General features: G+C 35.5%; 1 protein-coding gene across 2 annotated transcripts in view; it reads right to left on the reverse strand.

Moving 5' to 3' along the window:
* Window positions 1–1,353: 1,353 nt before the first annotated feature.
* The window catches only part of NPHP3 (nephrocystin 3), a 30,406-nt gene continuing 13,447 nt past the window's right edge, over window positions 1,354–18,312 (reverse strand). The window contains exons 12-27 of one of the 2 annotated variants that reach the window (XM_016224351.2): window positions 18,054–18,197; window positions 17,478–17,575; window positions 16,346–16,448; window positions 15,848–15,930; window positions 14,322–14,460; window positions 11,431–11,595; window positions 10,326–10,420; window positions 9,668–9,790; window positions 8,273–8,462; window positions 7,876–8,117; window positions 6,673–6,748; window positions 5,374–5,501; window positions 4,318–4,558; window positions 3,058–3,183; window positions 2,386–2,501; window positions 1,354–1,761 (exon numbers count right to left, since the gene is read on the reverse strand). In XM_016224351.2, coding sequence (XP_016079837.2) covers window positions 1,578–1,761; window positions 2,386–2,501; window positions 3,058–3,183; window positions 4,318–4,558; window positions 5,374–5,501; window positions 6,673–6,748; window positions 7,876–8,117; window positions 8,273–8,462; window positions 9,668–9,790; window positions 10,326–10,420; window positions 11,431–11,595; window positions 14,322–14,460; window positions 15,848–15,930; window positions 16,346–16,448; window positions 17,478–17,575; window positions 18,054–18,197 — 2,253 coding nt within the window. In that variant the 3' untranslated portion in view covers window positions 1,354–1,577. Of the gene's footprint in view, window positions 1,762–2,385; window positions 2,502–3,057; window positions 3,184–4,317; window positions 4,559–5,373; window positions 5,502–6,672; window positions 6,749–7,875; window positions 8,118–8,272; window positions 8,463–9,667; window positions 9,791–10,325; window positions 10,421–11,430; window positions 11,596–14,321; window positions 14,461–15,847; window positions 15,952–16,345; window positions 16,449–17,477; window positions 17,576–18,053; window positions 18,198–18,312 lie in introns of both variants that reach the window. The other variant, XM_016224353.2, reaches the window with a different exon arrangement.

Raw genomic sequence — 18,312 nt, forward strand, 5'->3', positions numbered from 1 at the left:
GGTTCTTCTAGTATATTGATCTTAACTTATTTCCTAAAGCAGTTTTTTTAATCCATTTAAACTTAATATATTATAATGTATTAAATTACTATTATCACTAAATAATATTTTAAACTCTGATAGCTTAATTATAAAATCAATGTCTGGTATGTTTGTAAATTAAATTACTGCGTTCCTTTCCTCACTGGCAAACCCAGAAAGATGTCTTATGGTCATATTTGATCTTATTTCCTCTTGAACATCTCTCAAAAGGGGGAAGAAGGATGTTCACTTTATAAGATCTTACCTAATTTCTTTTAAGTCACCACTGTAGTGCCTTAGACCATTGCTTTTTGACTTGTGTATCTGAATCACCCAGGGATCTAGAGAAACTGCAGATTCTGATTCAGTAGGTCTGGGGAGAGTCTGAATTTTTAATAAGCTCCCAGGTGGTGATTCATGGACCACGCTGTGAGTGGCCAGGCCTTAAAGTCAGCAAAATCCTATACAGTCACCAAAGCTCAAGCTGAGCAAACTACTCAGCAAGTAGTGACAACATTCAAGTCCTTTTGGTAATGTATTTCTTAATTAATGTAAATGTAATCCTCTTATATCAACAAGCGGAAAAAAGGGAACTTGAAATCGCACTTTTATTTTAAAACAGTGAAGTATGGTTATTATATCTTTTTGCCTTTAATAATTAATTCATATTGGAATCTTACAAGTATTAAAATTGGAGATTTTATTATATATAAATACATACATGATACAAAATAATATCCAAAATGTGGCAATATTTACAAAATCTATAAAAAATATTTAATTTTCAGTATAAAATAGAAGACTAATTTGAGTTTGAGATAAATGAAGAGACAGATTTAGGCCATATAAGAAGGAAGAGAGGAGAATGACATGTCCATATTTGGGGTAAGCTCAAAGAATGCCAACAAGCTTGATTTGTTACCGCATTAATGACTTCAGATTATGCAGATACAGACTACACAGTAAAATAATATACAATGTACAAAGCACAGAAAGCAGAGGGCTTGATCCAGTCTGCTCAAGGAAAAGGTAGAATAAAAAAAAAATGTAGCAGAGATTTCTGTTACTAGTTACTTTACAGAAGACAATTCACACTTTTCATAAACATTATCCCTTTATTCCTTGAAACTTTTCTTTGAGGTAGAGAATTAGGCCAGGCTACTGCTGAAAAGCAACATAAGGAATGGTGAGGTAAAATAGCTCTGGAGAGATGAAAAGAACTGTGAATTCTTGAGCTCCTGTCTTACATGCTCGGCCAGCTCTTGTAGCACAGAGACCACCCTATTCTTCACGTCATCTTAGGGTTCTAGTGCCTACAGCATCTTTAGTTAATTTCTTTAACTAAAATGGACGGACATACTCATGACTCAGACTTCAGTGCGGTCCAATACAATCTCATACAAATACCACTTAAATCATACAAATATGTATGATTAAAAATAAGTAAAAATAAATTTTCTTAAAAACATTTTTAATACTTTTAAATTCTAATGCTCCACATGTTTTTTCGTTATTTTATTCTAAGGTGCATGTGCAGTGAATTGTAATTGCTGCTACTACCTTTGTCCTTGATGAAGGAAAACATTAGGAGAATGGGTTGTTTTTACACTAAATGTATCTCCTCCGCTTGATGAGTGTCGGGAAGGAGCTTTTCCACCCAAAAGTGACGTTTCTGCTTCTTTTATTTCCATCGCCCTTTTGTATAGTTCAGCAGCTTTTTCAAAATCCCCTTCTTCATAGCTTTGAGAGAGAGAAAAAACCAACTCTTAAAATCGGAATATAACCTATTAACAATTCTAAATGACCTTATAGGAAAAAGACCCAAGTGAGTAATTCCTCATTTCCCCCCCAGTGCATGTATTTACTCAGAGAGACCAGAAAAATAGAATCCCTAAACTCTTTTCCTTCCTGTTTGTACTGCTAAGGAACATTTCAGTGTCTCATATGGAAACCATTAAGACCATGTTGTGAGGGATGCAGTGAAATTGCTAAGGGAAGTTAGATATTCTCTATATCCTGGGTTAAACAACACAAAGCAAAAGTTAACATAACACGTATTTAATGGTAAATTAGCTCTGAGGACAACAAACTATTCATATTATTCCAGATCCAGCTGGTTGTACATGTAAACCATCCTTCACTACTTGCCATGATAAACTCTTCTGCAGAATACACCGTGCAAGCCTTCATTTTGCTTCTAGATATGACTACTGTATCTCTTGACAGAAATCAACCAGAAACAACCCTTCCACCTCCAAGAAAAAACATTCAGCAATAGTAGTTTTTGTTGTTCCATGATGAGTCAAATTAAAAGGTGTTCTAAAAGGTAGTTTGGCTTTATGAAGAAAGTGAAAAAATTGTTACCTGAGCACAGCTAAATTTTTTAGTGTTTCTCCAACTCGAGGATGCATCCGACCCAGGCTGTCTTCGTAAATCTTTAATGCTTTTTCATACAGTGGCAAGGCTTCAATGTGCTTTTTCTTATTTAAAAAAATCAAGGACACTCACTTGAACACACTGGGTTTATGAAATTACTATTAATGTATTCTAGATTAAGCTGACCAAGTTCAGTAAGCTCTTTTGAAATGTTAATATCCTAAAAGATGTGGATAAACAGATTAATTTATGAATCATCATACGGGGAGAAGCAGTATAATAGAAAACAAGAAACTGGTTTTAGACCTGGGTTGGTAACCACTTATCCAATTATATAAACACAAATGTGTTTCTTTATTGCCCACCTGTTTCTCATCCATCACAGGCAAATGTTGAAGCTTAAAAAGACTATTAGATACAGAGATGTAGGGAGTCTCCAGAATTTAAAAACAGCCTATGCAATGAGCTAAACACTCCATTGGTGCTTTACACTAAGAGGAATGTGACTTCAATAATTTCTCAAATACTAAAGGAAGCATTAGTAGATAAAGAACCTTCAGTTTCCTTTAATTATTTTTACCGTGCCACATCTAATTCCTGTTTACCTATATCATACTATAACACCATTCATTTCTAAATAGTTAAAGTGTGGGAACTTACCATTTGGCTGTAGAGAACAGCTAAGTTCACCAAGGCAGTGGCTACACTAGGGTGCTTTGGGCCAAAGGATTTCTGCCGGATTTCAACAGCCAGCTCATACAAAGGTACAGCTTTGTCCAGTTTCCCCTAAAACACAAAAGTGAAATCTAAGAAAAATATTAAAGCAATAAATACTATCTGATCAGAGCTTTCCCATAAATAAAATTTTGTATTAAAAAGTAATTTTTGAGAAAATTCAGAAGCATTACCTCCCAGTTTAATGGTTCAGTTTATAGATAGCTGAAATCTAATAGAATGTGTAAGTAAAGCTATATTGAATATAAGACCATTTTCTTTGCTAATTCAGAAAGCCCTTTAGGATCACCCATTATTATTCACTGTTTCTGGTAAAGTGAAAACCTGACAGTTAAAGTACAGCATGGGGCAAAAGTAGGTTTACTGTTGTGTGCACACGAAACACAGTTTATTCTTGTACTTATTATTATTTTCCCTACGAACTGTAAACCTATTTTTGCCTCACCCTGAATATATTTGATACTATACATTAATTTAGAGATGGCATTAAAAAAGCCCTCATTTCCCACCAAGTTCTTTTCAGATTTTTCCAATTCTTTTTTACTTGTTGGGGAGAAATAACAACAATGGAGCCCTCTTATTAAAACAACTTCAGTGCCTGGATGACCAGCAAAGGGTCTCACAAAGTCTAGAGACAGTCTAATGCTGCTCTGTTATTGTACTAAATAAAAGCAAACTTCTCTGGCATTTTTTGGGAGAAAAGCGTTAAAAGTTTCAAATACCACTCTGGCTAGAACTCTATGGCAAAAGAATGGTGGTTAGTTCATTACATTTAGTTGTAGACAAAGGAAAGAGTGAAATTAAAATGTTCATTTAATCAATTATAAAAACTCTTCTTTCAGCCGCGACAATTGGGTAATTTATGCTTGTGGAAGCTTAACACAGCAAACGTAACAATGGCTGAATTTCAGAACTTTTGAAATATAACATAGTAAGTTTAATTAGAATGCTGACAAATGCATTTGTAGTTAGAATGTATTTTAACAAAACCAGTATCTTAATTTAGTTAAGTCTGAAATAACATTTTTAAATGTTCTCAATTATTTATTAAACAACTAAATCATTATGATTTAAAAGCTCACAGAAAATAATCTATCCATCACAAGACAAATGATTTTGCTGATAGTAATTATGGTTTAATTGGTATATTATAAAACACATGTAAGCATGCCAAGGATTACTTACCATTTTCTTATACAAGATTGCAAGATGCTTCACTGTGTAAGCCAAAGAAGGGTGATCCGGAGCTAAGGCTCGTCTCCGAATGTCTAACGCTCTTTCATAAAGTTCTTCCGCCTTCTCATACTGTTTCATTTCATTGCATAGAGCCGCCAGGTTATTCAAAGACTGGGCACAGTCAGGGTGATCGGGGCCCAGAACACGCTCCCTCATTTCCAAGGAACGCTTCAGGAACTGGTCAGCTGTTCTAGAAACAAAATCCCAAAATGATTTAAACAGCTTATTCTCTAGAAATCAGGATCCCTCATCTTAGGAGGAGAGGAGAACTGAAGCATTTTTTATTCTTAAATACAAGGGAGTTAAAATGAAGGATTCAGCTCAAAATCCTTTCTCCCTCTTTCCCAGTGCTCTTCCCTTCCTGCTCTTTTCCAAAAGTTAAAAATCCTTTCCTGACAGTGTGAGGGCCTAAAATATCTGGATGACGGCCTCAGTTCTCCACTTCTCCCAAAAGATGAACCCATAAATGTTTTCCAAAACAAACTTTTCATACCTTTAATTAGACCTAACTCAAACAAAAGATTTTGATATTAACTCTCCCTTTGGGGTTAGTACTTAATAATTTTTAATAAAATAACCTTTTGAGAAGTAGACTACATATGTGTTACATTTTATTTGCTATCCAAAGTATCAAACTTGTTATATATTTCTGACATCCAAAGAAGCCCCAAACACTTCAGAAAGTATACAGTGTCATTTTGTCTATGTCCAATTAAACTGGGAAAAAAAACTAGCATCCATCTATATTCTTTATTCTCCTTTAGTCCAAAACTACTGTGAGGTCTTATTTACGATATCTATAAACTCACTTTTCATAAACATATAAAAATACTAGGGAAGCTACAGAATAACTTTTTAGTTACGAAAGAAACAATGTGAAAGAAAACAGCCATGGCCTCTGTTAAGTGTGGCTATGTTCCTAACATATCATACATGAAATCTGGCATGGTCTCATCCAGGGGGAAAAATGGACACTTGTTTTCATTATAAATGCGTTGTACTTACTCCAAGTTATTCTGAAGATAGTAGAGAACACCCAGTTCATTGAGGGTCCGAGCATTGTCAGGTGTGTCCTTACCTAACGTGAGCTCTTCTAACTGTAGGGCCCGTCTACGCAGAAGGGCAAATCCATACTGGAGCAAACACAAAATTCACAGCAATCACTAAGTAAGTGCAATGTTTTATTCTGCAACAATATACTGAGGTTCTAAAAAATCCTTTCTCCTTTTGTTCCATTTGGGAAGATTATAATTATTGTAAGTATCACACTAAATTAATGGTTATTGGAAATACACATTTCCACATGGCATCACATTCCTTAATTCATTAAAAACTATTGTGAAAATGATTAGAGACACTTTAGCAAAGAGAACTGAATTCCAAAGTGCTTCATAATGATCAGGAAACAGAATTAACTTGCAGCTATTTACCCAGCCCCACTGCTAAGCATTTACACATCCCGTATTTAAATTGCACAGACCACTTAACTAGTAGACAAAGAAGTCTTGGAGGTCAGTATAATGAATTCAGACAATACTGTATTATAATCATCAAACTTTGGAAGAGACTAAATCATAATTATTCCCACCAAAAAATGATAATTATATGATGTGGTAGAGGTGCTGTCACTTCATTGGCAATCATAGTACAATATATAAATGTATCAAATCAATATGTTGTACAACTTAAATTTCCACTGTTATATGTCAAATATATTTCAATTAAAAAATTGCACATGGCATTTTAAGTTAAAACAAACATGCTCTATTTAGATTTTATCAGTAGCTTAGAAATGTGAGAATAATTTTTTCGTTTTCAAGGGTAAGAATTTCTTTGTATTTGAATCCAACATAAAATGTTAACTAAATTTCTTTTACTCCCTTTTCCAACCATTTAAAAAACAGAATTGAAGCAGCTTTCAAGTCCGTCTTCCAAAGTCTAACCTTCAAATGAACTTTAAATTTCCACTTAAAATTTTAATTTCCCAGATTTATTGAGAGATAATTGACATACAACACTGTGTAAGCTTAAGGTGTACAGTGTGATGATTTGAGGTACATATAAGTTGCAAAGTTATTACCACCATATATAGTTCTACCTTTTAAGAATCTGCTAAGTTGTACCTCTCAAAAACACTAATATTTAAACACATTATAAACAAAATATTAATCAGTACTTTTCTAGAAGTCACTTTAAAATCTAAAGTTCTTAAACTTGTGAGGTTTATGTATGTACATTATGATAGTCAGAGATGCTCTTTTCCCATTTGGTTCAAAACATAACAGGAAAGAAATCTCTTGTTACCAAGTTGCCTTTTCTCCTTGTAGCTTTCTGACGAATTTTAAAGGATTTTTTCCTAAAATGTTCAGCTTGTTCATATCTTAAAAAAAAAGAAAGAAAGTCAAACAAAAGAAACATGTCCAAAGTATCATACCGCAGTGAAATGAAAGCACCCCTTATTTAGTGTAAAGCTTTTTTTGGCTATTAAAGTAGCATTATCGTATGGAAGTGATAGTCATATGGAATTAAAAATCTTTAACACAACTCTTCATAAAACAAAATCAAACAAAACAAATCTAGTCCTCCAAGTAGCAGACATTTAACAGGTTTTTAACTGATTTAACTCACTCTGACTCTCTAAAGTTCACACTAACTAAATGAAAATCTAAAGTTTTAGTTTGGTATATCACCTTCTTCTGTAAAGGCTAATTTTTGGACAAATATAAATGTGAAATTCATACTAAATTTCTAAAAGTTAAAAGAAAAAAATCCAATATGTATCAGTTATGATGGATCAAAAATTATTTCTGATAGAGAAAAAGACCATTCAGTGGGTGCCCAATAGATACTTTTATTATACCAGGGACCAGCAAACTTTGTCTGTAAAGGGCTAGACAGTATTTTAGGCCTTGTAGGCCATGCAGTCTCTGTCACAACTACTGAATGAACTCTATGGGTGATGCAAGGAGGCAACCATAGGCAGTACGTAAATGAAAAAATGCAGCTGTGTTCCAGTAAAACCCTGTTGACAGAGCAGGCGGCCACCTGGATCTGGCTGGGGCAGTGGTTTGCAGCCCCTTGTGTTAGTAGTGCGCTCAGTGTTACAGAGCTTGTCAGTGAAGGATCCCAGATTCAAACTCGGCTATATGACGGCAAACTCCACACTCTATGCTCTATTCATCTTCAGATAGTGATGAATCTTACAGTTCTAATTTTTGTTTACCCCATGAAGACGCAGACCAACAAATATAGGGTGTCCCCCCAGAATGTATACACATTGAATAATTATAAAGGTAGTGTTTAATAAAATACATTTCATTTTCAAAATGTTATAGAATCTACAGACAAAATGTGTATACATTTTTGGGGGACACCTTATAGTATTTGAACATGATGGATTCAAAAGACAGGATAAGGGAAGGTACACAGCCACAAAAAGCCTACCACATGAGTACATTCAGAACTGTAACCAGAATAAAACCAGAATATTAGTGAGCTCAGTCTTACTTATTTTGCTTCTGGTACAAAGTTGCAAGTGCTTCAAGTTCACGAGCAATATGTGGATGGTCCGCACCATAGGCATTTTCAGAGATTTCCAATGCCTGTTTATACAGCTGTTCTGCATTGCCAAACTTCTTCCACTGCACGTACACACTTGCCAATTGGTGGAGGGACTGAGCTACTCTTGGGTGATCTGGATCTAAAGCCGTTTCTCGAATTTCTAGAGACCTCTGCAAAGGCACCACAGCCTGGGGAAGAAAAGATTAAAGGCCAACTGAAGTGAATGAAAGGCTGTATGATCTACCGTCTGATTAGCACAGCAAATGAAAGCTGTATTGATTTCTGGAAGAAGAACAGAGGACACAGGAAAACCCACACTGGCTGTGACTCCTGCTAAAGTTACCTGACTGAGCAGGCCCAGGTCCTTGAGAAAGCGCCCCAGCGTTTCATAGAGCTCTGCTAGGCACACCATGTTCTCCTCGCCCTCACAGTTCTTCTCATACTGCTTCAGCGAATCGAAGTACTCGGCTGCCATTGCGCTTTTGTCTTTGCCAACAAACTGCCAGTAGCTCAGCAACTCGGCAAAGTGTCCTCTGTTTCAACAAATAACAGTGAAAAACAAACTTTAAAAACCATTATCAAGCAAAAATGCCCATTTTCATATCAAGTTATTGATAGTTTATTAGTAGGCAAGTATAGTGTAGGGAGGTAAGACTGTAGACTCAGACTGTCATCTGAGTCCACTGTCTCCCAGCTGTGTGATCCTCAACAGGATGTCTGACCTCTTACACCTCAACTTCCTCTTCTGCAGAGGGAGACACCGACACTCCTCGGGTGTTACAGGAGACGCTACCTCAGGAGATTACGGCATAGAGAAAATACTCCATAGTGTGGGTTACCGTTAACATCATTATCGTTACTCATCAACAGAAGTTTATCAGAATTCTTTTTAGACACTTCATGATATGTAGTTAACTGCTGAATTCACCCAAGAAACTATTTTAAGTGATGGAAATTGGAAGAAACTAATGAAACACAGGCAAAGCGTCATAGGATATCTACTCTGTATTTTCATCAGGGAGTTGAATGATAAAGGTAAGCTTCATCACCTATAGGTGATACTGACTAGAATGGGAGAGCCGGTGAACTAAAGAATGAATCTGACTTCAAAGGAACCACAAAAAATTGGAATGAAGACAAATAAGTTACAAGGTATGACAGAGAGATCTGATTGTTCACTCAGGAGCAAAAAACAAACTCTGCAGCTCTTATGAGAAATGTCAAAATTTCTCAGTGAGACAGAAACCGTCCCCCATGAGGCTTAGCAGGTCAGAAGCTTGGCTCATAGAAAGTGTGGTTCTGACACTGGCAAACTCAAATATACCAGGAAAGACAATATATTTATTTAAAAAGGGTAATCCTTTCTTTAAGTCCACACCAGTCAGATTCTCTATAGGGCCCAGGTACACTTTGAGGTATCTGCAGGCCTTGAGAATCAGATGTCATAAACCACCTCTCTTGTGTGACTTAGAGTCAAACCTGTTTAAAAGCTGTCTCAAGATCATTCTAGCTCTGATTTTATGAAGCAGCCATACTCTATCATTTTACTTTTCCTCTTGGAAAAAGTAGACCTCATGGTAATTTGCAAATTGTCTTAAATATCTCCCACACTGTTTTATATTTCAGGTAGCACTGAAATTGGACTGATTTTTAAGTTAAAAGTGCTATTTTTCTTTGTTAATCTGAACAGCTGTTTATGTTTTTATGGGGAAAAGTGTTCTACGAATAAGTTACTTACCTTTTATAAAGGTTTTGAGACACAAAGAGATTAAGAAGACAATCGTGCAACTTCTGTTTACTTCCTTGCTGCTGAAAAAGCCACGGGAGTTCGTCTGTACTTCTCCACGTCACTGGGTCCTGACTATGTAAGAGAAGGGACAACATTCAACAGTATCTTCCTTCAGTGAGATCACTTCAGAAGGCTTCAGACAAATGCTAAAAGAAGACAACTAACAGATATCTCTGACACTTTAATTATTAAAAGCAGAAATTTGACCAATCTAAGAAAATAAAGTTATATTCTGAGACATCAACCAAACTCTAAAGATATTTTCCTAAAATTGAATTATTTAAAAAAAACCAAACCCTCAATGGACCCAAATGGATACACAGATACACACACACTCTCATATTTTTAAACTACTTAACTGTAACAAAATAAAAGTAATAAAATGAGCCTGCATTGATTTTACTTAAGTTTAAATCTTTAGCATAGTGTTAAAAGACTTATAGAATTATCTTTTGTCCTTTTGACATTAACAGAATAGTGAGAGAATTTAATCTTTTTTGTAATAATTAAATTTTTATACATTAAGTTATAAGTTAAGAAAGAGAAATAAGGACACAGAGGTAACGTAGCAGAAGTCACAGAAGGACAATATGAGTGTTTATAATACCTTAGCTGCATGGTGAAGTAATTGATTAGCTTCTGCCTATAGGAAGACATAATGGTGGCATCTTCCATGTACTCCAGTCTCACCGTTTCCCAAGCCTAGGGATAAAAAGAAAAAATACTGCAGTCCTTTTGTAATATGAATTTGTAAAATGGAATTTACAATCATTTCAATCTTATTGTATAACAGAAATGGAATTAAAATATTTTAAATTCAGGATGGATTTATGTGATAAACTCATTTAGGAATAAAAATTCCTGTACTAGTATTTTAAGAACTCGAACATTTATTTCAAACTTTTAGTTAATACATTGAAAATGTCAGAAGTGTAAATGTCAAATCATTATGTTGTGCATCTGAAACTAATATGCTGTATGTCAATTATACTTCAATAACAAAAATCTTAAAGATGTGGATTTAAAAAGTACTAAAAAGAATAACACAGGAGAAAGATAAGGCTGTGAAATTATGATCATTTCACACCTACAAATATACAGCATACTCAAATGAGAGACTGCATTTCCATTTGTATACATATATGAATCAATCGTGGCACTGAAGAGGAGAATTACATTAGTCACTATTTCCTGAACATTGACTTTGTGCCAGACATCATGTCTAGTACCTCACAAGGACCAGGGACGATCTCAGTTCTCTTCACAACCCCTGTGGTAAGCTGGAAGAGTCTGCCTGAGGCTTAAAGAACTTGCCCAAGGTTACATGGCTGTTAAGCTCTAAAGAGCGCAGTTGTGAACAGAGGCAGACAGTCCAAGCTCTTAATACATATGTAACTATACCTGCGATTCAATAAATCATAAAGTGGGGAAAGTATATTTTCTCTTCCAGAAAGAAACTACCTTTAAAAGTAATAACCATGTCATAAAGATACTACATAAACTATTATTAGCCAAATAACAGCCACATTTTACATCTTAGCTAAAATCATTGCAAAAAATTCTGTACTACCAAATTTCAGATTTCAATTTTGTCTAATTGAAACACTTAAAATAATATTGTATAATATAGCGTAATGCAGCATGTAATGATGTGTTGACATTTGCAAGTTAAAAAACCTCAAAAAACAAAACCTTATTAAAGTAACATTTACCTGTAGGTGTTGAAACTTGAGCAAGCCACAACCGTAAGTCAGCAAACACATTTTGTGTAAACTGTGAACAAGGGAGGTCAGGACAGCCCAGGACGTCTCTGGATAGAGTTCCATCAACTCTGATTCACTCACCCCATTATGACTAACATTTATGAGGCAGAGAATCTAGTAGAAAAACAAGTTAACAATGGGGCGTGGGAGCAGAGTGGAGGGGGATCAATGGGGAAGAGTGGGGGACATCTGTAATAGTTTCAACAATAAAGATAAATACATTTTAAAAAACTGAGAAAAGAAAAAGGAAGACTCCTGCCCCAGCAGCAATGCACTAACCACTGCCTGCAGCCAGTGAGAAACTGTCACAACCCCGAACTCCTGTTCTTCTCCCAAGAACTTCTGTTCAAAACAACTCCCCCCAAATTCCTCCTAAAACCTCCGAAAAGCAAGCCCCTCTTCTTTGGTATCTGGACCTGCCTATAAGGTTTTGCCATAGCTTGCTTGTCAGCAATTACAGTTCTCTGCTATTCTTGAATAAACCCATTTTGCTAATAAAAAACTGGCTGTTTTATTTTTAAGGTTGACAATAGTGTATATATAAAATAGAGCATGCCAAAGACAAGACACATATAGAAAAATTTTAGTGAAATTTAAAACTGCAGGAAATGTATTATTAAAACTAATGACAAAGTCTCAATTCTGGGAAGATGGTGGAAGAAAATAGCCCTCCTATAAATGCTTGATACTATCAGACAACATGTAACAGAACATATCTAAAAGCACAGTGGAGCTTGGGGAAAAGAAAGGGAAATCCTCCAGGTGCCAAAAATAATGGGAAAGTGAAAATCAGAGAGCTAAGTGGCTAGGCATGCTGTCCCTGGGCAAAGTGGGGACAGAAAGCTGTCCCGGTGACTTCAGGGCTTGCGTTTTCACACCCGCAGTGAGGATGGAAGGGGAGTCCGCATGCCCCATGAGGCAAGGAGCTAGAACTAGAGTGCTTGCCAACACCAGGACCTTAGAAGGCCTTTACCTTCAGGGAAGGGATACACGAGAAAAATATCAGTCCACAGACATGAGGGAAAGTCAAAACTCCAGGAACAGAACAGAACATAAAAATGGATTCAGGTTCAAACTATAAGAGTTCAGCAAGGTTGCTAAATACCCTCTAGGTCCATCCATGGTATTGCAAACGGCAAGATTTCTTTTTCTTTTTTTTGCTGAGTAAAATTCCCATGTCTCCGTGCTACATCTTTATACATTCATCTATTAACAAACATCTAGGTTGCTTCAATATGTTGGCTATTGTGAATAATGCTGCAGTGAACATAGGGGTGCATACATCTTCTCAGATTAGTGTTTTTGATTTCTTCAGATAAATACCCAGAAGTGAAACTGCTGGGTTGCATGGTAGTTCCATTTTAATTTTTGAGGTATCTCCATACTGTTTTCCATAGTGGCTGCACCAATTTACAACCCTTTCAACAGTGCATTAGGGTTTCCTGTTTTCCACATTTTCAGTGGGTAAAAAACGTAAAGGGGAATAAGAGGTATAAACTTTCAGTTATAAAAAAAATAAGCCACGGGGATGTAGTGTACAGCACAGGGGTTATACTCAATAATAGTGTAATAACTTGGCATGGTGACAGATGGTTACTATGGTGACAGGTGGTTAGTGTAGCGATCACATCATAAGGTATATAAATGTTGAATCACTATGTTGTATACCTGAGATGAATATACTACCTGCATGCCAACTATACTTTAATAAAAATTAAAACAAAATATTTTAACTATACAGTCCTTAGAAAGAAATCTTAACAAAAGATGTGTGAGACCTTTATGGGGAAGAAGGTAAAATGTTACTGAAAATCCTTAAAGAAGATGACTAAATAAATGGAGAGCTATTCAGCTTTCCATGAAGGAGAAGACTCATATCATTTCCTCAACTTAATCTCTAAATTCAGTGCAATTCCAAAAATTCCAAAATGAGTTTCCATGGCACTTGCTGAGCCCATTTGGAAAATACACATGAGGAATTAGCCAAAACAGTTGTGAAGAATAATATTAAGAGGGAGCTTGCCCAACCAAATATTAAAGTTCACTTTGAAGTTCTAATAGTTAAGACACGGGTACTGGTAAGGAATAGGAAAATTGGAACAGAAAAGCCTAGAAACGGGCTCATGGATCTATACACTTGATGCTCGACAGATGGCATTCCAAATCAGTAGAAAAGATGGACTATTTAGTAAAACAGCCATACAACAAAAGATTAAAAAGTAGATTCCTTCCTCACACAATAAACAAAAATAAATAAAAGTGAGTTAGGGACTTACACATGAAGAACAAAATGTCAAATTTTTTGAAGGGGAAACTATATATGAGAACACTTTCATGATAGCAAAGGATTTTAAGAAGATACACAGGCATAAACCGTAAAAGCAACTGTTGATAGATCTGACTTCATCAAAATAAAACTTTGTGTAATGAATGATACCATAAAGTTAAGAGGTAAGACAAGGAAAGATGAGGAAAGACATTTACTTGCAAACTCTATGACAAAGGGTTTGCACTCAGGACGTAGAGCGTTTAAGAATGCCTACATATCAATCTACCAGAAAAAGACCATCAACTCAATTAAAAAATGTCCAAAGGACTTGAACAGAGAAGTCACATAGGAGGAAACAGGAATAGCCAATAAATATGAAAAGATAAACATCTCAGTGATAATCAGGAAAATGCAAATTTCCCAATATCTCTTCTGGACATGAGCACACATTCCTGTATATGCTTGAAACATATTTAAGCATAGATTTACCAAAATTTACTATTTACTTCAATTCATCCACAAATACAAACAAGCAACATATTCTCCCTTTGATAAGTTTATTATATTTTACCTGTTTCATGAGTTGTTTATCCATATCATTTGCCATAGACTCCTGGATAGACCGCAGAACAAGTCTGTATAATGAAACAGTATCTTGACACTGGAAACACTGATGAAGGATTTCATCTAAATTGCCTGCTCTCCCAGCACTGTTGGAATTGAGAATAGATTTAATTTCTTTAGACTGTCAACATCTGTGAAAAATTGGAGGTAGATTAAAAACCATGTGGTCCCTATTTTTTATACTGCAATTGATAATAACAAGAACTCAATAAAACATAATACAGAAAAATGGTACTTTTATGGGGCTGCTAGAGTCAAGTTTTAGTATAACACTTAATTCAATTCAATATACAAATGCTGGTTCTTATTCAATTTAAATATTTACTATGCATTATAGAACATAAAAATGGCCAAGACATGGTGCTTATCATCTAGAAGCATGCTACGTACATACTAGAAGCAGGAAAAGAATTATAAATAAATATTATTAGTCAGCCATGCAAATTAAATTTTTAGAGCCAGAATTTAGAAAATGTCAGGCTAAAGAAAATCAGTAAACCAGGGGGTGGGGGTGGGGGTATTGTTTTAAATTATTACATAATATTTACCAGCAGTTTCTTTTTTAAATATAAAGATATCTAAAGAGAAAAAAAAAAACCAAAACCAAAAATGGTCCATAGTCCCTCTTAAATAATTTCAATAAACATTGTGAAATGTACAGGAAATGACTTGCACTCCTGAATTGTACTTATTCAAGCCACTGATATTCAGAGGCCAGATTCAGTGCACAGCTCTGGGAACAGTGGGAAAGCAGTGCAAATATTGTGGGCAATTCAAAGTTTTAGAAGATTTTTTCATTTCACATTTGGTGCTTAAGATGAGAATGTGGAATTAAGGGACAAGAGTACTAGAATCAGTATCTAGAATATGAGTTGTGCTAGGATTACTATCTATTGGAATGAAAAAATTTAATCATTTTTACCTCTGGTTTCAAATGGACAGACAAGTAGGCTGAGGCAATACTGAAGAAATAAAAGTAGTAAAACTTTCTGATGCTTATCTAAAAACAGATTACTACGGGATATCTAAAACTGAAAATCTACTTTTGGATGAAAGGTTTATCAGGATTTAACAACAGAGACAATTAAAAATTTCTATACCCACTGATAGTCAAGGGCACAGGAAATAACATTTGTACGCCTCAGTTGACTCCTCGCTTTCCCAGAGCCAGGGGTCTCAAGCAAGTGACAATGAGCACTCATGGGTGGGCTCCAAATGAGGGCAAGGATGGCCTTTTGCAACCCCCAGTAGGGAAAAGGTTAGTGTGATGAAAGTTACACAAACATATTTGACAAGTTATGGTAATTCAGAGCTCTGGATCTTCAGTTATAAGTCACATTCTCACAGGATGTTAGTGTCACTGCGAGAAGACACAGAATCGGAGTGGCCCAAGAGATTGTCATAGTGATCAGTCCTCCGTTTCACAGCAAACACAAAACATGCAGAAGATCATGTAAAATAATCACCACTTACCATGCAATCATTTTGCCGAAAAGGGTGACATAAAGGGCATTGCAGGTTGTAGCAGAACGACAATGTCGTTCTAGCTTCTTCTCCTGCACCAGTTTACCAAAAAACAAAACAAAAATACAAGACCACCCTGGGATTAAGCAGTCTTTACTACCGAGCCCTCAACAAGTATCCCTGCAGGAATGACGCGGTTCCTGCCATCTCACCAGCAGCAGCCCTGCCCTGTGGTGGTGGGCCACAGGTGAGGCTGACAGGCAAATACTTTTTGCTTTTAAAATACTTGCTTAATATAATATAGTAAAGTAAACTTATGACCAAAATCTTTTTTCTTGCTTCTTCTATATCTGCTATAAATTTAAGAGCAAACATATTTAACAAAGTAATTACTAAACTCTGATTTTCCTTATAACAATAGAGAATATTGCATTTTAAGCCTCATATAAGGTGTCTTATAGGAAAGCTGACAGAGTAAAAGATAGCAGCACAATTAAAAATACTTACCTGCTCTTTACTCAATTTAATGTCTACAGAGTGGCACTCCGCAATTATAATAGATTTTGCATCTTTCGGATTTAAAGGATCAAGATGAAGTGTAGGCCACAACCTTTTATTTAAAGAAAAGAAAAATGAAATTCTCTTCTAATAATACCACAACAGCTGTACTCTACCCACAAGTCAAAATCCATCACAAGAATTAATTTTTTATTCTGCCTTTATAAAATAAGTAAAACTAATCTGTTAATCCTATTAAGTAATATTATTTCATTTATTCTAACATGTATAGCATTACTTTCAGCTATTAATCTCAACAAAGACTTATAAATAGCATGGACATTAGATAGTGAGGTGGTAAAATATTTCTAGTTCTAAGTACTATACTATCAGTTAAACTAGGCATAGATATTAGTACCTATGAGGAGTAATACAAGACACAGTCTTTGCCCACAGGTTACTTGCAATCCAATTGAAATTTAATCACTCTACAGAATGCACTCTCAGTGGAGTGGTGAAAATTGTTTATTGGAGGGTGGTGGGGGTGAAAAAAATCTTATTTTTTTATATATAAAGCACAAAAATATACATCTGTTTATATGCATAAACATATAGTATATGCATGGTATTAAATTTCTTGGCAGGGTGGTGATTAGGAAGAAAATTACTACAAAGGCTTCTTGTGGGGGCAAAAATAGGTTGAAAAATACTGCCCCACAGAATTCAACCATTGCATCCCTTTCTTGAGGACTATTAGAGTGAGCTCTCTCCCTATTTTCTTCATCCATAAATTTCCCTACTAGGCATCACTGCTCAAGTTATAACTGGCAACTCAAACTAACCATGCCGAGAAACAAAGCTGCATGTTCTTTGTGCTTCCCATTCGGTTCATAGGACCACATTTACTTAATTTCTCAGGTCAGAAACTTGGGAGTCATCCCAGCCTTCTCTCTCACATCCCAGATTTAACCCCCACCAAATGCTACACATTGCATCTTTTTCCTGATATTGTCCACTTCTCCCCATCCTCACTGCCGCTTTTATAAAAAATACGAAAAACGCAAACACACATCAAAAACCTTGGCTTGTTTGTACTTAAAACATTTCATGTAGTCTGAAAGAACTCAAGTTAGCATCGTACCTCCATGCTGGAGGGCATGTTTCTACATTCACAGAAACAATTACTCTTACATTCACTGGCAGTGGGTCTATCAGCCATTTCATGTGTTTTTCAACTTGCTTAAAAATATAAAAACAAAATTCAATCTATTAATTCAAAATATTTCAAAACAACCCAATAATTGCTCCCCAAGTAAAATGAAAATTCTCTTTAAGTTTCTCATTACTATTAAGGATAAAATCTTATTTTTGGATGATTTATCTTAGAATAGTAGAACAACTGGCAAAAGACTACTGCTGCTGATCTGAATTCTGGACGCTTAAGGAAATGTCCAGGCCCTAAAAATATGTCAAAATGAACAGTTTTTGCTAATTGTGAAAATTCAGTTGGTCTTTCTCAGTAAGATATGAGCATGTACTGGCATACAGTATTTTTTTTTTTAATCCACATGCTTCCTTCTTTAGAAATTAAGCAGAAATAAAAGAAACATCAATATTTTCTTCTCATGAACATACAAATTAAATGCCTGCTATAGTCACTATTGATATTTTTGTCTCTTTCTGGGTATATCAATAGGTTATAAAGTGAAAACAGTACCTGAACTTGATCTATAGAATCAATTATGATGATGATACTGCCTTGATGGCGGGCAGAGAGTTTTTCTAGCCAGCGGGGAAATTCTTCCAGAAGCTTAGCAGGGTCCAATGTCAGAGCAGATACTGACCAAGAGTGCTGCATCAGCTACCAGATGAGAACACACAGACTGAAGGAGTTACACTTTATCACAGTTGCTGAGAAGTATGCCTATCTCTGTGTTTTGAACCAAAATTAAGTCACCAATTGTATTGAGTAATAT

This window comes from Miniopterus natalensis, chromosome 15 (assembly GCF_054644295.1).
Source record: "Miniopterus natalensis isolate mMinNat1 chromosome 15, mMinNat1.hap1, whole genome shotgun sequence".
Taxonomy (NCBI): Eukaryota; Metazoa; Chordata; class Mammalia; order Chiroptera; family Miniopteridae; genus Miniopterus; species Miniopterus natalensis.